The sequence below is a fragment of the Capsicum annuum genome, chromosome 4, assembly GCF_002878395.1.
Source record: "Capsicum annuum cultivar UCD-10X-F1 chromosome 4, UCD10Xv1.1, whole genome shotgun sequence".
In the NCBI taxonomy this organism is placed as follows: Eukaryota; Viridiplantae; Streptophyta; class Magnoliopsida; order Solanales; family Solanaceae; genus Capsicum; species Capsicum annuum.
The window spans coordinates 144,779,052-144,801,245 of NC_061114.1; the positions used below are offsets into that span (position 1 = coordinate 144,779,052).

The following is a 22,194-nucleotide window of genomic DNA, read 5'->3' on the forward strand; positions in this document are numbered from 1 at the left end:
ACACTAGTTGATCCTATTGATGACCGAATTGACTCTTCTTGTAAGATAAATTTGAGTCCACCTAGTGTTGAAGCCAATGTAATGAATGAAGGTACATCATCTCGTGGAAACTATGTTGACCAATTTGTGCGTAAAACTTGCCCACCACTTGAGGGTGTTTGTGATGTGGTTAATGAACCTCAGGTGAGTGATGAAATTGAAAATGTTGGTCCAGAAAATAGGAGTGACCCTTTGAGCATGTTCATTAATGAATATCCTATATTTGGTCTTGCTCATAAGGATGATTATGTATTTGAAACATCTTTGATACTTGATAATGGTCTTTTAGAGAATCGACTTGCACGTTCTACATCCTCTTCATGGATAGATCCTTCTCTCTTTAAGAACAATATCTTGTTTGAAGATGATGAAATCGCTCCTAGCGAATTACCTAGTGGTGTGGTTAACATTATTGGTATAGCTCATCTTGAGGGCTATATTCCATATGACAACCTATTATGGTGTGACAACATTCCTCCTAAAGATGGAAATCTCTTCTCGGAAGATGAGAGTACTCTTAAGGGAAAGGAATGTAAAATCTTGGAAAGGAATAATCAATTGGGTGAAGATAACTTTGATTTGCTCGAATATTTGAGAAACCCAATTAATGATTGTTCCTCCGAAAATGATTGCGGATGTGATCCTTTGTATGACACTCCACCTTTGTTTGATGACTATTAGGATAAATTGCTTGCTTCTTGTAAAGACTTAAGTAATAATTCATTTGATGTTAGTGGTGGTATGTGTCTACTTGAGGATTCTTCCATTAAAAGAGAAAGTATTAATAGCTTGGAAATTGCTTCTTATTGTACTTTGTGTGCTCCTATTGTTGAGAATACTCATGTGATGATCTTGAATCTAATAGTGAGCACCTACATGAGGACACCTTAGTTGAAGTTCACTTGAGTGATGCCTTTCCCTACTCTCTATTTGCTTTTGATGATGCTTATGCTATGGTAGAGAATATATCCTTTAGTTTGAGTGAAGCCTATGGGGAAAAAGAGTGTTGTCTAGACCCATGTCTATGGCCACTCTAACCGTTTGACCTCGGTACCAAATTTGAATGTGGTGATCTTAGTACACCCAACTTGTTGCTTGGTCTACATGACAAGCAAAGTTTGAATGAGGATGTTGGTATCCTTCCCTATGATGGAAAGTCTTCCTCGGGGATTCATAATCCACTCGAGGGCCCAACATTGTGTAAAGGAAAGATCTCCAACTAAGATGAAGGGTTTTTAAAGAAGGGGAGCAATGAAAAGCTCCAAGAGAATTCACCATTGTGTGTTTCCATTCTTGACCAAGGTTTCACTACTTGTAGGTCGAGAAGGGAGCCTTCTTTTGAAACTACTTTGGATGAATTCCATTTATGTGATACCTTTCTTCAATACTTAGTGGAATTGATGACCTCCTTCTCCAAGGTGGTATCATTCTTGAGAAACCAAGGGCAAATGTGTCATCTACGTTGCTCGGACTTGGATGCGAGTGTCCGATACGGGTACGGATCTAGAGGTCGGATCCTTCACGGTCTCAATTTAAAGATTCGGGGATATGGATCTAGGGATGGATACGGGTGCGTGGATTCGGCGAAAAATAATTCAAATATCTAAAAATAGAGTTATAAAACATAAATTTTGAGATATTATGTGGAAAACTTAACGAGAAAATATTTTTCAAGAAGAAAATCCTGAAAGGAGATGAAAAGAAAAGCAATAACATAGAAATTACTATATACAAGGTATTCCATTTTCTTCAATTTCACCTTAGCTTTTATTTTGATTATAGAATTTCTTAAATCTGTCCGAACTTTCCCAGTCGATTTTGGTCAAAGTACCCAAAATTGGTTGACCATATCGGGTACGGATCCCACACCTACACCCACACCTATGTCGTGTCGACACGGGTGCGGTACCAAAAGTGAAGAGTCCAAGTAACTTAGTATGTCATTGTCTCCTTTGGGTGTTGCTTACAAAATTGCATCCTTGCTTGACACACTTGTGTTTAAGCTGTGTGAATCCCAACTTGTGGATGCCAAGTTAATTATTTGTTTGTAGAAAAGCCCATGGATGCTAAAGAACTTCTTGTCACCTCCATAGGGTTGGACAATTTGAAGTATCTTGTGGGGCTCTTGGGAGAATGCTTAACTTTGTTAAAAGAGATAAGCAAACTTCTAAGGGCATGACTCCGATAATGAATTTACTTCCCTTGGGAAGTTGTTTGAAAGGAAGAAATCATATGTGCTTAAGTGTCTTGATTCCATCCTTGTGTGCGTTAAGTGCAAAGTCTTTTGAGCCAAATGGCATTCTTATTGATAATAGCACCTTGGATGATGTCTTTATACTTGATTCCTTTCTATACCACCTCTTTGCCTATGATGACATCCATGCTAGTCTTGGATTTGTTTTATGTAGTGGTAGGAAACTTGTTGGTTGGTCCACTTATTTGAGTGACAATGCTATATGGGTCTTGTGGACTTTAAGACAAATTGGGACACCACACTTGATGTGGTCTCTTAAAGAGGTAATGAAACAATTGTGTCTTATGGCTCCTAAGGTGAAGGTAGTCTTACCTTTTGGATATAGTGACACCATTATGACCTTTGTAGTTTCTTTATCTCTTGATAATTGTCATAGCCACTTCCTTTGTAACCTTTCCATTAAGCTTTTCATGACTAAAGCAAAGGATCCATGGTTATATCTTACGTGTGTGCAACCTTGGGGTAATAGGTCGTCCACAAAGTTAAAGTGTCTTTTTGCAATCTCGAACAAGTTCAGTGGTGACTTTATGACTTTTCTCTAATTATAATAATATAAATACAAGAAGAGTATAAACTATGGTAACTAGATAATCAAATCCCTACAAATCAGCTAGACTACCATATATACAATATTACATAGTTGTAGTGATATTGTAGCAGATGTAGTGATTCTGTAATAGCAATAATGGTTACACCTTCTTCAAAAGACATCAAAATGGTAAATTCAATCTTCTCATAATTTATGTTATTGACACAGTAATGACAAGAGATGGACAAAGAGGAGATTACCAGATTGAAGAAGTTGTTGGCACAGGAATTTGAGATCAACGACCTAGGAAAACTATAATACTTCTTACGAATTAAGGTTGCTAGATGAAAAACAGAAATCTTTATTTTTCAAAGAAAGTATACTTTGAATCTATTGAAAAAAACAGGTATGATAGGTCGCAAACAAGTAAAATTGCCCATTAAAACCAGTAATAAACTATAGAAGTCATTCTTTTTGTAAGGAGACTGGTGAAGTAATATAGGGAGAGGAAGAACTTAAATATGTGTTCATCAACCTAGAAAAGGATTACAACAAGGTTCAAAGAAGGGCCTTTGAAGCTGCTTGGAGGTTAAAGGGTCTTTGTGGTGTACACTAAGGTGATCAAGGACATGTATGATCAGTGTTGTAAAAGGCGCTAACCACGTCGCCAATGGCGAATGGTGAGGCGAGGCATAGTCGCCTCTTGTCGTCATGGCTAGGCAAAATCCAAAAGGCGATGCCATTTCGAGAAAGGCGAGGCAGCGTGGTAAGGTTACTATGGCGTCGCCTTTTTAATTCTTTTTTAAAAAATTAGAGTTTTAGGTTTGTGAGAAATAATGGAGAAAAATATTATTGAATTGTTGTCTCTAAATTATTACATTGAAACCCTATTTATAGACACTACATTCCAATCCTATTCCTAATAGGACACTACATTATAATCCCTTTCCAAGTAGAATTCAATATGTTATTCCTATTCATATTCTAACACTCTCCCTCAAGCTGGTACATACAAGTCATATGTACCATTCTTGTCACAAATGTAATTAATACGAGACTGGTGAGGGACTTGGTGAAGATATCTGCAAGTTGATCACTTGACTTCACAAATTTTGTAACAATATCTCCCGAGAGTATCTTTTCTCTGACAAAGTGACAATCAATCTCTATGTGCTTAGTCCTCTCATGGAACACTAGATTAGATGCAATATGAAGGGTTGCCTGATTATCACATACAAGTTCCATCTTACCAGTTTCTCCAAATTTTAATTCTCTCAGCAATTTCTTGAACCAAACTAGCTCGCAAGTTGTTGCAGCCATTGCTCGATACTCTGCTTCGGCACTAGATCGAGCAACCACACTCTGTTTCTTATTCTTCCAGGATACCAAATTACCTCCTACTAAAACACAATATCCAGATGTAGAACGTCTATCAGAGGGTGATCCTGCCTAATCAGCATCTGTATATCCAATGATATGCTCATGGCCTCGATCCTCGAAGAGTAGTCCTTTACCTGGAGATGACTTTATATATCGTAAAATCTGAATAACTGCATCCCAATGACTATCACAGGGGGATAGAGTAGAGATGTGACTGAGGAAATAGTATGGAATGGGGAACCTTATTCTGGATCGAAGATGATGGCATTCTATTAATTAGATAGCAGGATGTGAGGACCGCATCGCCCCAAAAACGCAGTGGAACATGGGATTCAATGAGAAGAGTGTGAGCAGTCTCGATGAGATGCCTATTTTTTCTTTCTGCTATACCGTTCTGCTGAGGACATGATGTTTGGTGAATGATTCCTTGATGAGTCATAAACTCCTGAAACTGGGAGGATAAGTATTCTAAGGCATTATCACTACGAAAAGCACGAATAGAAACACCAAATTGATTTTGTATTTCAGCACAAAAACTTTTGAATATAGAGAATAACTCGGAACGATCTTTCATTAAGTAAACCCAAGTAAAAAAAAGGGCAACCCGATACACTAAAGTTACCGCTATGCGCGGTGTCCGGGGAAAGGCCCCACCACAAGGGTGTATCGTACACAGCCTTACCTTGCATTTCTGCCAGAGGCTGTTTCCAAGGCTTGAAAAATCATCGATGAAAGTAACAAAGTAACGAAATCCGAACGGTGAACTGACTCTACTAGGACCCCAATTATCGGAATAAACTAATGAGAAAATAGACTCTGAGCGACTCTCAATACTACGTGAAAATGTAGCACGGGTATATTTCCTAAGTTGACACGACTCACAATCTAATGTGGATAGACTTGACAAAATAGGCACCATCGTTTGTAGCTTGGATAGACTAGGATGTCCCAAACGTTTGTGAATAAGGTTGGGAGGATCTGTAGCGGAGCATACTATGAAGGAATTTGAAGCGGTAAGATGGTAAAGGCCTTGTGATTCATGTCTTATGCCAATTGTCTGTCCCGTTTTGTGGTCCTGCATTAAAAAAGAATCATCAAAAAAAGTTATACTACAATCAAGGGCACGTGTCAAATGACTAACAGATGTAAGATTAAAAGGACAACCAGGGACATAAAGAACGGAGTCTAGAGTGACAGAAGAGAGGGGTTTGGCTTGTCCAACTCCTTTTGGCTCTGGTCGAATTCCATTAGCGAAAGTAATAGCCGGAAGAGATTGTGAAAAAAAAACATCAGAAAAAAGTGATTTATCACCAGAAATATGATCAGAAGCGCCTGAGTCAACAACCCATGATCCAAAGGTAGGAGATTGTGCAGTTGAGGCTATTGGTAGAAAAATATGCTTACTTGCTTGATGCTGAAGATACTCATTATATTCCTTGTCAGATAAATACACCCGTTGATCACCTGTGGTGTTAGACTGAGCAATATGAGCATTTTTAGTTAGTCGACCATGCAAAGAATAACATTTTCCATGAGTATGTCCAAACCTATTACAATAACTACACTTAGGTTTAGAATAACATACGTCATGAGTATGTCCAAGCCTTTTACAATAACTACACCTAGGACAAGATCGTCCAAATCGACCTTCCCCTCGTCGATTCTTCATGGACTGTGACGTTTGATTTTCTGATCTTCTCATTAAGGGCTCAATGGAGCCAAAAAAAAAATAGGAAAAAATACATAAAGTAACATACTTAAGTATTAAATTACAAAAAATAGCAACACTTTTATCAAATTATATTTTGTAGCATATGTATTTGTATGTATTTGTATTTTTGTAGTAATAGTTTGCAAAAATACAAAATACATATCGATCATAAAGACAGTAAAAATCATATGTATTTGTATTTTTGTAAAAACACTTTACAAAAATACAAAATACAACTTGCTATATTATGTAATTATGAAACTGTTGCTATGAAATTCATAATTAAGGGGATAAGTATGCTATTTCTGAATTTTGCCCAAAAAAATACCATGCCAAAAGATATTTTGGGAATTTGACTTGAAAATCTCAAGAATCAGATCTGAATTTATGGAAAAAAAAATCCCGAAAAAAAAAAACTGATGTCGCCTGAATTAGGGTTCCGGCAGTCGGAATCTCAAAATAATTGTCGGAATCTGTAAAAAAGCAAGTGGTCGGAGTTAGAATAGACCGGCGACCCTAACAAAAAAAGAAACAACTCAAAAATCAACCGGAGATCTCGCCGGAATTTCTGGATTCCAGCTGGCGCGTGGCGGCGCGTGGAGGGTAATTTTTTAGCGGTTTTCGGCGGATTTTTATCGCATGATCTTTTCGATCCTTTTGGTGGTGGTGTATTTTTCACACAACCCATAAAATAAAAATTGACCTAAATCAGTCACCGGAATTGACGCACGGTGACTGAGTTATCTTTTCTGATATTTCTAACCTTCTCTGATACCATGTGAGAAATAATGGAGAAAAATATTATAGAATTGTTGTCTTTATTACATTAAGACCCTATTTATAGACACTACATTCCAATCTTATTCCTAATAGGACACTACATTACAATCCCTTTCCAAGAAGAATTCAATATGTTAAGCCTATTCATATTCTAACAAGGTTTAAAAGTTAATTTTAGGGCTTATTTTCATATTTTGGCTATACCAACTTACTCATTGGCGACTGCGGCTGCTACCTACTCACAACTCACAAGTTTGACTTCAACTCCGGCGATGCTACTCTAGCGACTCCCCCTACTCCGGTAAGTCTTGATTTCTATTTTTTTTCCTTCTTTCTTCATCTTCTTAATTCGGTGGCTGGCATGCTGTTTTTTTTTCTTCCACTTTTTCTCTTATTCTATTCTGTAACAGTGATACAGTGTGACTGTCACTGACTCACTGTAACAGACTAATAGTAAGCTGTAAGCACTACTTAAATGTATTACGTAAAAAAAATTTAATAACTTATATAACATAATATGACAAGGGAAAAGCAACAAGTTCAAGTCAAACTCGAACACTAGTTGATGAAGAATCTAAAGAGGAAGAAGATGAGGGGCAATATAATGAAATACATGTTGGAATTAAAGATTATGCAAATCTTGAAGAAGAATAAACTTTAAAGTTTTAGTATTGCTTGTTTTATGAATATTGGATTGTTCAGTCATTCGAGTTCTAGACTTTTAGCATCTATCTACTATCTATTTTTAATTCTTGATTTGAAATATTTCCTAATATATTAGTGCTATTGAAATTTTGATCATTTATATATTATTTTAATTTATTGGTATTAATTGTCGCCACACATTCAAAAGGCGATCGCCTCGCCGCGTGGCGGGCGGGGCCTTATCGCCTTTGGCCATCCAAAACGTTGTGTACGATGGATTCAAGTCCCGACTAAGGACAGTGGGAGGAAACTCAAAGCACTTTCAGGTTGTGATGGGGTTAACTCTTATCCCGTTCTTATTATTGATGGATGAGTTAATTCTCAATTCTACGTTTTTTGATCCCATGCTTTCCGTATAGTGTTAAAGTTCGATTGTCACAACAGAGCCCATATTTGACCTATATATTTTGTATTTTGACAACTTTTCATGCAACCCATGACTAGTCCGACCTGGCATTATCCCTCAGTCGTCATTGAAAGTTCTACTAGCATCTATGTTAAGATAATGGTGGCCCCGTGGTCTTCAATCCTAGATCCTCCTTCTGTTGGCACCATAATTACCATGCATGCAGTAGCAGATGCAACTCTTAGGCAACGGGTTCATCCAAGGCCAATATTTTTTACGTTGAACATAGATTATCTATATGCGAGAACCTACTATAATTTTAACAAATATTAAATCTAAACCCATAATTTTAGAAGGACAATGAGTTAAGTGCTAAAAGTCTAAAAGATCGAACCTATCATGTTTAAATCGTGGATTCACCTCTGCATGCTAGCACCTGAAGGCTCCTCCTCCCTCAATATCCAATGAGCTATTGCCATGGCATCAGTTGAAGGAGACTCGGTATATGCATCATTTCCTATATATAGATAATACACATCCTCATCAACTCAAGGAGGAAGAAGCTCTTAGATATAAGAAACACGTCTCCTCGTTACACATTTTGTATATTGTCTTCTTCAAGTTTCCTTTCTTGTTCTTTTCAGGGCATTTCTGATCTGTTGATAACTTAAAGCATCAGAGTATGTGACCCCTTAGAAATAACATTTACTCTATTTGTGATGTCCTGTACAGTAGAGACAAACACGATTCTCTCACTGAACCAACAGGGCATAATATTTGACAGATTGAAGTCTAACCTCTATTACTGTTGAGCACAAACAACTTAATTCTCTAATATTTTCTCCTATAGCTCTGAATTTCCTTGACCCAACTCTTGATATCTTTATTGAAGACTTGATGCAAGTCTCTCTTGATCAATACTTGACTAAACTAATAAATGAGCAAGAGATCATCAATTTATAGGGAGGATTCCTCCTTGAACAAGGCCACCATTTTTCACTGAAAATGGAGTCAAGAAACAGTGCCCATAAAATATGATAGCATCCATATGCCAAAAGGAACATCCCTGCTGATGACAAAGTTCAATGATTCAGGATTGGGGCATCACAACTTAGATACTTTTACCTTAAGTGTATAACCATGAAAAATATACTTTTGACTTTTTACTGTCCTCCCTTGGCATGCATATATGCAGGACAATTGAAAATCTTTTTGTTGTAATAATCAGTAAGTTTGCCAAGTGATGCCTCTTCATGAGTCTTAAATTCATTAGCAGTCAATGGTGAACATTTAACCAAGAAAAACATGTGATAGACAAAGGAGAATCCAGGATTTGAAGTCTGTGGGTGCACCAGTGTTGTCAAAGGCGTGCATAAGCCTCGAAGCAAGACTCAAAATGTGTTGAGCGCTCGCCTCGCTTAATGTGCAGATTAGGTTCTAATTTCTAATACATACTTTTCCTTGTCAATGAGGCTTTTTGAAGAGACGAACGCTAAGCAATTAAGATTTCACTTTATCAAAAAAAATTAATTTGTTTGTTCATATATTTGTCATTCATACATATATTATTAGTCTTGGACTAGACATATATTTATATTTTTTCTCCTTTTATGCCTTTTTGATTTGTTAAATCTCACACTTTATTTGTACTTTGTGCTTAAACACAATAGACCATAAAGTTTTTTTACGCTTATGGCTTTTGATGATATTGTGGTGCACCAATATTATACTAAGACGTTAGAAAAACTTTCAGTGTCGATTAAGGGATATTATCATATTTAATTGGTCACCAAAGACATGAACAATAATGCAAAAATAATTATATAGAACGAATATGACTTCTAAAATAATAACTTTACTTTCTTATAATATGAAGTTTAATTTTAACAATTTTTAACAATCAATTGTGGTAGGTCAATGGTGTAGGGGAGTTCACCTTAGGGACTTGTTACGGGTTCGAATCCCCGCTTCATCAATTTTTCTTATAAATTTGGTACTTAATAAGCAATCTGAAGAATTGAAAACAAAAATGAAAATGTTGTGGGATTCACGAGAATCGACCCCTGGTTGCATGGGTGGAAGCGCTAGCTTCAACCAGTGCACCAAGGTGCACTTCCTGTTAGTTATGGATGCACTATTATCTATATTCTAATTTCTCAAGGTATATACACATATATACAAACAATTTTTTTCGACGTTAACGGGTGCACGTGCACCCCGACAATACACGTGGGTCCGCCTCTGGTGATAGAGACTACTTCCGCCTAGAAGTGCTTTGATAGACCAGCATTTGGAAGTGTATACACGATACACTCTCCAGAAAAATCCTACTCATGCTTTTAGCAGCCTCATCATTTCATTGGTCTTGACAACATCACAGTGTTTGAAAATTTCTTGATTTTAGCAAAATTTATCCAAACTTCTTAAAATTCTAAAACATTGTGTTTCTAATACGACTGCTTCTTTAAGGACTTACTCTAGAAGAAAATACAGACAAGCACATAGAGATAATCCTAGTTTCTGAGTTTCAGGTAGGATAAAATATATAAGCAGTTGTCTATAGTAGTTACAGCAGTAACTGTCTGTCTATGTATTAGGTGTTATCTTTATGTTTAGTATAAATATATGTATTTGGAAGAACAAGAAAAGAGGGAAGCATTATTATTATCCTTGTATCGGGAGATTTGTCCACTCCATACGGACATAGTTATTGGTTAATGCGGTGTTAAGATCCTTGCACTTTATTTAACCAGTAAATTTTTCATTTTCATTCTCTTCTTCATCTTAGTTTCTATCAGTTTCTTTACTGTCTCCTCGATCAAAGTCGTTCACTTCTTGAAAGTATAAGAACTTTATGCTTATGCTATCCCTTTACATGAAAAACTTGATGGCCCCTCAAAAGTAATTTTATGTTGCAGTGCGAAAATCTAGCCTTTATGTTTTCCATATATGCACTGCCCACATGAATCCATATTTCATGTAATTTAACACAAATAACTATTTGCTTGTTCAATAAAGTCGTAGATTCCTCACAAATAGTTAACATTTAGCACAAAGTAACTTTAGTTTTATGATCTAGTGCAAAAACCAATGATTTTCTGTTTGTTTATACTTGCAATGCTCTCCGGAATCTAAAAGGATTTTACGTTTGTTTATACTTGCAATGCTTTCAGGAATCTATCTTTCCTGCACTTTGACCACAAAGTAAAACGATTCCCCAAATGATAATTTTTCAGTTTCGGATATGAAGGCTTAGGTTTACAAAGGTCAAAGGCTTCGCTATTGAGAAAGCAAAGGACGTGATATCGATTTGTTCTCCTTTCTAACTGATCAGTTGTATGTTACGTTGCCCTATCTATCCATAGAGGAAGAAAGAAAAGTCCTTGCTTAAAATAATTAGGTCTTTCTCACATATATGCCCTAGCATCATCTACCAAAGTTATGTTAGAATCAGACATAAATGATGTGGCAATTGCTGCAATACCTGTACCGCTGGGACCTTGATATACCTATTAACTACTACTGCTACTGCTACTACATCAAATGAACAAGAGAAAGGTATTACCTTGGATTAAAAGTGAACTTCTGCCAATGGTTAAGCAACCCTTTGTGCAAGCGATTCCCCTATAAAAACATTTTTAAAATAGAAAAAACACAGTACCAATAAAAGAAATTTTGATTCAAAGAACTAAATACAGAATTAAAACAGTTGCAGATAATTTAGACATGGCTGAATTGTCAGACACAACATAATGCATAGCACTAAAATGGATGCAGAGAGACAAGGTTGAATTTCTTCACAGCATTTCCATAACAAATGTACGTAAAGCACAAACCAACCACGGGTATCACCTTAGCAGATCAATTTCTTACGCGGTTTTGTAAATTGGTAATTTTTGAGAGTTACAGGCTAGGACATGTGTAAAGGTAATTCAGTTGATTATGCAATTTCAAACAAGCTACCTAACAATTTCCAAAAACACAGAATACTCTCTGAAACTATCAAAATAACCGACGTCAAGGATCAGTTGTCATATGTCTAGCAACATCATTAACTGGCCAACTACAAGAAGATCATTTTACCTGAGAGATAATAAAGAGAAGTGATAGATTTGATAGAATTCCTTTAAGAATAGGAAATGATGCCTTTCTTTGTGTCGATTAAAATACTTGTGGTAGCACTTTCTTGGTGCTATTTAAATAATACGCTCAACCTTTCTTGGGTAAAAGATACTAGAGGGAAGATTTCCAGCATCAAGGTGCTGGACGAAAAATCATAGTGGCCATGGCAATAAGAACAGTAACATACCAGTTCAGTCAGGAAGGCTTGTTTGTTAAGCCCTTCCAGTCCAGTGAATGCCGACTCAAGCACACGGGAAAGGTATGCAACGGCACTAGTTGATGGAGATAACATTAGTATAATGGTAAATAATGAATTAAATGATGGTTGAAAAAGACATAGATTCCAAAGATCTTAAAATATATTACGCCAGATATAAAAAGTAAAGGCGTCACAAGATCAACTGAAATTTGTACTTTGATGTGTTCTTGATGTTTCAAGAATAGATCTTTCTACTTTTAAATCGGAGAAATATCAGAGATACAGTAAGACAGACTAACATATACGCATATTCAAACTAATATAGGGCTTCACCATGCACAAGCACTTGTTGGCCGATGGTCGGGGATAATGCCATCATCAGGTGATCGATAATCTGTCGCCTTTTGTTCAGTTGATAGTAGCCTTTCTACCTGATGACAGTCAAAGGGGAAACATGATATCAAACAAAATGTTTGGCTTTAGAGGACAGATGAAAGAATTGGAAAACATAAAATAGATGGTAAAAGTGACCAGTGATATATTTTGCCTAGGGAGGATAAGGTGTCCACATATAGCACAAATCAAGCTTATACAGTGGAATAAATATTCTGAATCACAAACCTCAGCTATGACAGTTTCAATGCATTGTTGAAGCCCCTTACAAGCAACACTCTCTGCACGTGACATAGCTGTTGCCATTTCTTCACTGGAAGCAGCATGAGCACCATCCACAGGAAGTAAAAGCCGTGATATGGAGTTCACAAAATACTAAAGAAAAGCAGGAGTTTAGTGCAATTGAGTGTTACAAGAACCAGCATAAGAAACTAATTATAGCTACAACTGCATATATTTAAATTGACTTTGCTGGTATCAAACCAACCCACTTGCTGCAAAATAGCCACACTGCTTCCACAACATTGCACAGCTACCATGAAAGATCTGAAACTGCTTTCGCCAGCAGCAGCTGCATTTTCTGCCTATATACCACCAATCATATGACAAGCCAGCTAGTCATTCATTAGTATTTAGATGTTATACAAAGTACATTACTTTAGATCATAACAAAAGACGGAATAATTACGGCAGAAGCAGCTGCTGCAGCAACTCTTCGGCTAACACTAGTTCCCAGCAAGTGCTTTTCCCTCAAGGCAGCAGCCTCAGTAACGCAGTCTCTGGCTCTTTCAAGACCTCCTGTTATGTATTGACTTACCTGCAAAAGACTAGACTGAGGCAAATAATTGTATAAAAAACTACTATTACACCTCATTTAAAATTAGTTATGGCAGGTAATATGGATCCTCAGTAACCACTCAGCTCTATTTGGCCTGTTTTATTCTATACCGAATAATTCATCTTTTAGGACAAATTATGGTCATCAAATACAAGGATTCTCTGAACCATGTAAATATAATTTCTACCCGAACTTAAAGGACTCATGTCAAACACCAGACCTGTTGTTAGTGCACCCAGATGAGGACCCAATGTAAGTGTTCCACTAACAATGGTACTCATTTTATTGACATGTTGAGCATTGGAGACCAAACATTAATTCCATAAAATTACAGATTTCACGAACATTCTGGAGAACTTACCTTTTACTTTTGTAGGTATCATCTTGACACATAATACTGCCTTAGCATTTCTCCTTCCGGTGGTCATCCTATTTTAATTCTGTCGTACAACTCATCTAGTTGAATTGACTGCATTTAGTCATCGTACTCCTTTCTTATTGTGTTGGATAAACTTGTCGTGCATATGATTTTTTCTTACTTCTACTTTTCCTAAAACCATTACTCTCTTGAGTTCTTCTCCATGGTTCAAACTTTTGGTTTGACTTCTTCGCTAGTTTCGAGATTTTGGCTATTAAAACTATATCTTCTGCAAATAACATACTCCATCGGATTCCATTTTGTACATTATTGATGTCATTCAAAACAAGGGCGAACAAGTATGGTACAACCAAATATTTTGGGAGAATTCCTTGTCCCCCCACTCTTTTAACACTTGTCAAAGCTCCTTTATGCCACAAGAAAGAGCAAGATATTTCTATACAAATGCAAGATATATCCAAAGGAAAAAGTAAACACTAAAAATAGAACTCCGAGTTCTGCATTAGAGAAGTTGCTTATGTGAATTCTCAACTAGAGAAAACTACAGAACAGTTGAATGTATGTATATACCTTCTATGAAATTCCCTATGCGATTCATGCATACTCCCAATGACATGATGAAAGAACTAAAGGATGGCAACAATTGAAACAAACTATAAACTTAAAAAGAGGTGATGAACTTACTTGGTCCAGAAGGCATGTGAAAACAGGTTTAAAACTAGCAGCAAGTGTAGCAGCCTGTATACCAGATGTATAATCAATTAGCAAATCACTGTAGATTTCTAAAAATGTAATATAACAGCTAACAAATAGCTCATTAAGTTAGGAGAAGGCCAAAAGAGATGTACCAGCAGCAGAAGACACTAAAAAAGACAACTACAAAATACTTGATTACTACAGGCCACATTGTAACTTTACTTGGAAAATCTGGTGTACGTATTGAACTTATAATGAATCTAGTGGTCAAGCCCTAAGTTGAGCCAGACTCTTCACTTCCGATGCCGCACCCGAGTTGGATTCTTCAAAAATACACTAGTTTTAGTGCATCCAACACGCACATATTAACATATTTGAAGAATCCGGGCAACATAGGTAATGTCTTCAGTTTAAAACAAACAAACAGTAACCAGTTGGCAAGGAGAAGAGCTAAAACCAGATGTAGGCATGGAGAAGAATTCTTTAATGTATATTTTGGACAGTTTGGCTAGAAAGAGTGTCACATGTGTTCGAGAGAAATCAGATTATTGTTTTGCTAAAAGTTTTAAGTCTTTTTAGAAATAATAGTTTTTCTGTAGGATTAAAGGTTGGTGTGAGAAAATGGTTGGTATGACATAGATACAATGCTGGAGTTTGTAGATCGACTACATACTTAAAAGGGACAAATCTAGCTATTTTGCATAAAATCAGTAGAAACTTGGTGCTGAGATCCTCAGAATAAAATTTTTATGTCGTACTAAAGAAAGTATGGAGAAGACTCACTCTCTCCATGTATGTCAACTATAGCTCTTCCACTATTCAACCAACCTGTCTTTAAAATGAACAGTTTGTTGATATGCCAGGGGAAATCTCCGCATACATGTCCAAAGTTGAGAAACTTAAGACTATCATTATCAACAGTCATATGGATAAACATATTTTCAATTTAAGTTCTAATCTAACTTGCCTAAAGCATCTTTTTTAAGACAATGGGTCAAAATTCTACTGGATTTGAAAATGGATATGCTGTGAACAAATCTAGTCAGGCAATTCTAGCCTTAATGGAATAACTAGTTCCCTTCAGTCTGCCAGACAAAGGAAGAAAATTGAGAGATGATGAAGGTGCAGCTTCAGCAGGATCTTGAAACATGACATATATACCTGTAAAGAAAATAAACTACATCTGGATATTGCTTCTTCGTTCCAACGGACAAACTCTGTTACCACAGTGACAATAATTTCCGGGTTAGAAAGTACTATTGAAGCACCTTTTGAGCGTCCAATTGTCCCAGAAGACTCAGAGGATAGCTGACTTTCAGTACGCAGCTCGTTCATCTGCAAATTAAAGCAAGAGGTCTGTTCAAAAATGTTCAAGAACAGGATCCCCAGAATGATTTGTTACAAGCAGAACACTTTCATAAACATCTATTAAGTTCAGAAGGTTGTTGGGTGTCTATTTTTACAATGACATTGTGGAGCTTCATGATTGTGTAATGCTCTCCAAAGACGGGTAGCCTTGTTAGCTAGCATACGGAATTTCATGCAATCTAAGTTTGATTTGGAAGGAGACTATGTGGAGTAAATATTTGGCAATTTACATGCCACCTAATTGGTGCTTTGGAATGGAAATATTTCAAGGTTCCCCAGAACCAGTTTATACCAGAAAATTGACAACCAATAATTCTTTTACTTTATTTGTTATAATAGAGTTTAGTTTACGAGTTCTGATTGTTTTCATTGTGGAAAATAGCTTCTTCCGAAAATTTCTTCTTTTACCTAAGCGAGAGAGAAAGGAATGGATTCCTTAAATAGAAACTAGAGTGACAGACTGTTCAGAAAGAGAAACTGCCACAAACCTTAGCTTTGTAAAGTTGTTTAAGAGAGGCTTGTTCGCACTCTATGTATGTATCTTTGTGTGGTAGAAACAAAGATTCAGTCAAACCTGAACCAGAAGAAAAATGGAGATGATAAGCATAATCAACGTACACAAATTCAATCAAATAAATTATAAAAGGACATAGACTATGGTCAAGACCATCTAGATTGGCCTTGTGATGAAAAAAAGGGAGTTTCTTCAAGAAACTGTATTCTAGTACCAAATCGAACCATGGTGGTAAGTCACAGTAAGTGACCTAACTGAAGCAGAAGTGGAAACTACCTTAGCAAATCATTAGAAACATAACACTTTAGGTTTGATAGTAAACTCTAATGTATTTGCCATTTAGTTTACTTCTCTTAAACAGGTAAAGGGGAAAAAGGATTCTAAAATATTAATTGATCAATATAGTTTAAAGCAATACATGCTTCAACTAAAGAACAAAATTTGAGTGTCAAGATTTCTCTTTTATTAAGAACCCAGCCTTCTAGCAATACTAACACTAAAATTTCTTCAAGAATCTGTATTGCCCTTCAACTTTTGCTGAACACCCTGTCCTTCTTTCTTTCTTCTTTTTAATTTCCTCTACCCGTGCAACGCATAATATGCCCCTAATAAACAAATCTTTATTTCTTCATAACCTTGTTACTAACTGTCCTAGTTGACAGAGATTTCAAAATGAAAACTCGAGAGGCTTAAATCACGCATTTACATGTCTCTGTAAAGTAAATCCTTCAAGTATATAGGAAGCAGCATGTTGGCCTAAGAGTAGTCATATACAGATTTTGGCACATGGCACCTCTGTTTTATAGCACATTTATTAAATTTAAACAGCTAGATTAAGGTAACACTGAGATGGCGTAAAGGTTTATTTCATTTGTACCTTCAACATCCAAGTCACCACATCCGACACTGCGCAACTCCTTAGCGAACTCTTGTGTCTTCTCATATGCGACAGCCAGTAATCTGAGATACTGAGCATTCAAAGGCAACAAAAGAGTCAACTAATGGCCATATTTTCCCCTTCTGATAGAAATGAACAATCTCTGTAACATTACTCACTAATACAAGTCCACCTTCTTCCATGGGAGGTGGGTTAACAAGAGATGGCTTCTGTAGGAGCTTCTCTAGAAGTTTTGGAACACGATCCTCCAAGACACGCTGTTCATAACCTCAATCTATTAGTCCCCAGTTCCACAATTGCAGTTTATTTGTAGAATTACTCACTCCGTAAACACTTAGCTGGAATGGAAAATAATATCAGGCACACAAATTGGAGGAAGCTCAAGATATTCATGGCTAGAAATTGTTTTTGTCTAAAGTAACTGTTGCACGTTCACAGATATGTTACTCTTTTATGCATATATTGCCAAAGCTCTATGACAACATAGCCTGAGCTAGCTTACTTTGCGGGCACAGCACCATCAACACAATTACTTAACTGCCTCAAGCACACCATAAGTAGTTATCAACCATACCTGAACTAGTATTGACATTACATCTTTAGGGGAAGGGAAAACTGCTGCTATTGTGGCTGCTTCTTTTCGCACTGTGTCTGGAAGAAAACATCAGGTGTTAACATTCGGAAGGTATGTATTTAGAAAAGAAATAACTTTTTATAAACTTCAACCAAAATAACCTGTGATTTCTTTGAACATTGAAGAAAGGCCATTAGCAACATTACTAGGACTGGGTTGGGCGCCCTCATCACCAAGGACCAATTTAGCATCCGCATTCATTACCTCAACATCAAACATGGGACGTAATCCCACGTAGTGTTGCATGGCACTGGTACCCCTGTTAAACTGCTTGGAGAATGAACATGTCAAAAGATGAAGGTTCTTTTCAGTATAAAGCACCAAAAATCAGGTACAATTTCCAAAGAAAAATAAGAAACTTTCACCTTATCCCATGTTTCCAGTAAGTTTCATAGAGTTTTAACATGAAGTACTTTTGACAGGTCTACTGAAACGGCTTGAATTACCTGTGACAAAATTTTACCATATTCACCCATTGTAGACAAATCACGCTTCTGTGTCGCCACATCAAATCGAGCTAATAATCTGTTTTCCAGCTCTAGCAGGTCACCAAATAAGAAGAATACTTTAAAAATCATTTAAAAAGAAAAAATGAATGTGACATTACAGGAAATTCACATAAAAAAATATCAACCATGAGCACTTTAGTAAGCCAAAACTATCAGAAGAAAACAAAAGCTAGGCATCCAAAAAACAAATGTAAAAATTGAGGACCCTGCTTAATAAGTCTTTAGATCTTAAAATGCAGTACTATGTGCCATATCAAAAAATCCATTCGAAATTACTGAAGTTATGTTTTCTAATATCGTTACAATTCTAAACAGATCTCACTACTTCTGCACGGAAACTTTCTGAAATTAAAAACGAGTAACCTGAGCATGATCAAAAGGCTTTTTTGGGGAAAAATCAAAAGGTATTTGTAACTCTACGCCCTTTCAAGGATTGGTGCCTGAATAGAAGAACTCCCTAAGCGAGTGAAGCACTCTGTCTGTTTTGCACCTAGCTTCAGGGCCTAAAGCAAATCTTTTTGTGAGTTTTTGACAAAAGTGCCACTTGAGTCCAGCATTTACAAGCAGATCAACCACCCAACCCTTTTCAGTAGGTATAGCAAACTCTAAAACCCTCTCAAAGAAAAGAATACAGTAACTATAGATGCTAATCAAATATAAAAGCACAACGTGAGAAATTTCTTAAGAAATTAGTCTTAGAGTTCAGAAGGTTTCCAAAACTTCATATCTCATGTTTCTATCGACCAATAACCTACCTCTGCTCTACTTTTTTTCATCAACACGAGTTCAATCATATATTAAGCCCCTCTAAAACAAAAGGGAAGTTTCAGCAGCAATTCAGATTCTCCATTTCTCCGGGTGATAGCTTTTGAAATACTAGCTAGTAAAGAAGAATAGCAGTTGCAAACACAGTATTAGAATAAATTAATGAGGAGTTAAAGAAATAGGTTGCGCGCTGTTGAACCATTACAATACTCCTGGAGGTTTGTAATAGCAACTTCCAATCCTTTATTTGAAGTTGCATTTCCAACGGAAGAGGAGACAGTTGTCTTTTGTCTTCCAATATCTTCATCAGCAAATGATCCTGCAAATTAATTAAATTTGGTTATATCTGGGGGAGAATCATACTATTACATATTGAAGATGAAAAGTGATCCTCTCAAGTGAAGGATATTAAATTAATCACTTTAAGGCTTCTTTTTAAATGACAAAACAAGAAAATGTAAATGCAGCAACAAAAATAATCTGTTGCTCCAGTCCTCTATACAAATGACAGGAACCAGGATTAGATTCTTGTTTTAAATTGTATAAACAGGCAAAGCTGAAAAAGTGGATGATTAAATGTCCTCGAATATCCTCGCGCATAGAACTTGGTGAGAAGTAAACATATTAGTGTACTTACTGACAATTAAATCCAAAACCTTATGCAACATCACCAATGGGAGATGAGACAGTTAACAAGAGAATAAGTCAATAACCTGAACCAAACCCAGTCTCGTGTCAAGTATTCCCATTCTGATAATTCTCCACAGAAAGAGAACTAGTTAAACATTACACAGTTATCAGAAAAAACCAAACCAAACCTGATATTTTAAGTTTTCTCAACTATTTTTGACGACGACATAATATGTTACATGTTGCTACAGAATTTGAGAAAAAGAACAGGCTTCTTTCGTATTTCAGTATGTCTTTACATCCCATGAGAAGGGTTATTTATACAGTGAATCCTGTAACTAATTAAGGAAAGACAATCAATTACAATAAAAGGAAATATATTCCTGTAATTACTATAGGAAAAATATGGTCTCCTAAATGCTAATTGATTAACACCATCAACACCTCAAAAGAAGCCAAAGGTACTTCTTAATCAAGGAAGAAAAAATATCATTCCGAGTTTTGCATAGGAAAGAAAAGGCCGAAGCTTCATGCTACTCTGAGTATAGATGAAACTAAAGACCATTAACCAACAAGGAAAAAGAAAAGAGGAGAGAGAGAGAGAGAGAAATTCAAAACAGGTATAACAAAAATAACACACCTTAAATCTCCAGGTAATAAATAGTATAGATAAATAACAGGGAAATACTAATTTTAAAAAAAAAAACCCTCACAGTAGCAACAGATATTGCGGTAACTCTGTCGAATCACCTAATATTTTTTGCCTTTGCTACTCAGGTTCTCAACCCACTTTACTGATTACTAGCCACATCCTTAGATGCTAAATAACAGGGAAATATTATAATAAAATAAATGGTTAAAATAAATATGTCGTGACAGAATATTCGAATTTGCACCAACTTGAGATAGACAAGTAGTCTGAGAGGCGTAACACTAAGCTTTCTCAAGTGATAACTAAAGGTGGAAGAATATTGATACTACCTTTGTTCACTTTTACTCGACACATTTACACATGACATCTTCATTAAAAGAATAATGATTGACATGACTATTTTACCACTTTACCCTATTAATGGAAGTTTAGTATTAGGTCTTGAAAAATACTTCCTCCGTTCCATTTTATTTATCCTAAATTTTTTAATTTGATTTTTCATTTTACTTGTCATTTTTCATTAATCAATACAAAATAATTTTTTTTCTTTTTTACCCTTAGTATTAATTGTTTTTTCTCCAAATGAAAATTTAACATCATTTAATAGGGGTACTATGGTAAAGTAGTCATGTTATTAATTATTTTTCTTAATCAATATGCAATATCAAATTGGGATGAGTAAAATAAGATGGAGGGAGTAGTTTTGAGAATAAGTAATTAATGCTTTGGGTAAATAAAGAAAAAAAAATTGTCCTTAAGTGAAAATCTATTTTTGAAATGGTGGACAAGTAAAAATGAATGGAGGGAGCAATTGATAATTATTGGTACAAGTGAAAATTGAATTATATATATGAAATTTATTTCCAATGAGGGTGTTAAGTATCTCACATCAGAAAACGGATGGATAATTGGTCTCCTTATATGGACTTGACAATCCTCCCCTCATGAGCTAGCATTTGGGGTTGAGTTAGACCCAAGATCCATTCTTTACATAGTATCAGAGTCAGGCCCACTCAATTCATTTGTTTTCGATGTTGGGACCCCTATTTTATATTGTCCACGCTCTAGATGTCCAGTTATGTGGGGTGTCGGAGTCCTACATTGGTGGGTTAAAGGGTTCTTGGTCTCCTTATATGATCTTGGGCAATCCTTCCCTTATGAACTAACTTTTAATGTTGAGTTAGGTCCAAGATTCATTTTTTACATAGGACATATGATTCTTGGTACAAGTGAAAATGAACAGATTATCTAAGGGTGGCAATTTCAGCCTATATTTGTGAAAAGAGTCCATTTAACCCATATTTAGTGAATTGGATCACTCATATTTCAAATGGGTAAATATGGACTTCAACTCATTTTAAAAGCTTATACAAATGTGAACAAAGTGGATAAAATATGGATACCCATTTAAATACAGAGATCACCCACTTATGCTTAAAGTTTCAGTTTTTTTTCTTTTCTAGTTTCTTTTCTTCTTTTTTTTTTTTAATTTACTTTTTTTCTTTTCATTTTTTTTACTCATTCCTTATAATTTCTTTTTTTCTTTCTCATTTTTTCATCTATTTTTTTATTTTTTTATTTTTATTTCTTTTTTCTTCGTATTTTTTTTTTTCGCTTTCCCCTTTCTCATTCTTATTTCATCATTCGTATTCACTTGAAACCTACATGAGTTAATAAATGTAAGCTTCTAATTATTCCATTTAGCCTATATAATTCATCACGTCTCTTATCAATTAAATATAATCCATTGTCTCACACCTTTATTATTTTTTTTTTCTATCTTTTATTTCTCTTTTTTTTCTTTCTTTTTTTCTTTAATTTACTTTTTTTTCTTTTTCATTTTTTCCACAAAT

General features: G+C 35.7%; 1 protein-coding gene across 6 annotated transcripts in view; it reads right to left on the reverse strand.

Annotated features, from left to right (window-relative positions):
* The window catches only part of LOC107867941 (exocyst complex component SEC10b), a 42,367-nt gene that overhangs the window by 15,989 nt on the left and 4,184 nt on the right, over nucleotides 1-22,194 (reverse strand). For 3 of the 6 annotated variants that reach the window (XM_047411999.1, XM_047412002.1, XM_047412001.1), the window contains 15 exons: nucleotides 19,259-19,378; nucleotides 18,232-18,323; nucleotides 17,887-18,052; nucleotides 17,726-17,802; nucleotides 17,310-17,408; nucleotides 17,131-17,221; nucleotides 16,228-16,313; nucleotides 15,533-15,727; nucleotides 14,360-14,413; nucleotides 13,147-13,275; nucleotides 12,950-13,042; nucleotides 12,687-12,833; nucleotides 12,399-12,496; nucleotides 12,054-12,138; nucleotides 11,310-11,368 (listed from right to left, as the gene is read on the reverse strand). In XM_047411999.1, the coding sequence (XP_047267955.1) occupies nucleotides 11,310-11,368; nucleotides 12,054-12,138; nucleotides 12,399-12,496; nucleotides 12,687-12,833; nucleotides 12,950-13,042; nucleotides 13,147-13,275; nucleotides 14,360-14,413; nucleotides 15,533-15,727; nucleotides 16,228-16,313; nucleotides 17,131-17,221; nucleotides 17,310-17,408; nucleotides 17,726-17,802; nucleotides 17,887-18,052; nucleotides 18,232-18,323; nucleotides 19,259-19,378 (1,591 nt within the window). Of the gene's footprint in view, nucleotides 1-4,296; nucleotides 5,667-11,309; nucleotides 11,369-12,053; nucleotides 12,139-12,398; nucleotides 12,497-12,686; nucleotides 12,834-12,949; nucleotides 13,043-13,146; nucleotides 13,276-14,359; nucleotides 14,414-15,532; nucleotides 15,728-16,227; nucleotides 16,314-17,130; nucleotides 17,222-17,309; nucleotides 17,409-17,725; nucleotides 17,803-17,886; nucleotides 18,053-18,231; nucleotides 18,324-19,258; nucleotides 19,379-22,194 lie in introns of those variants that run through there. The other 3 variants (XR_007055156.1, XM_047412000.1, XM_016714443.2) reach the window with 3 other exon arrangements.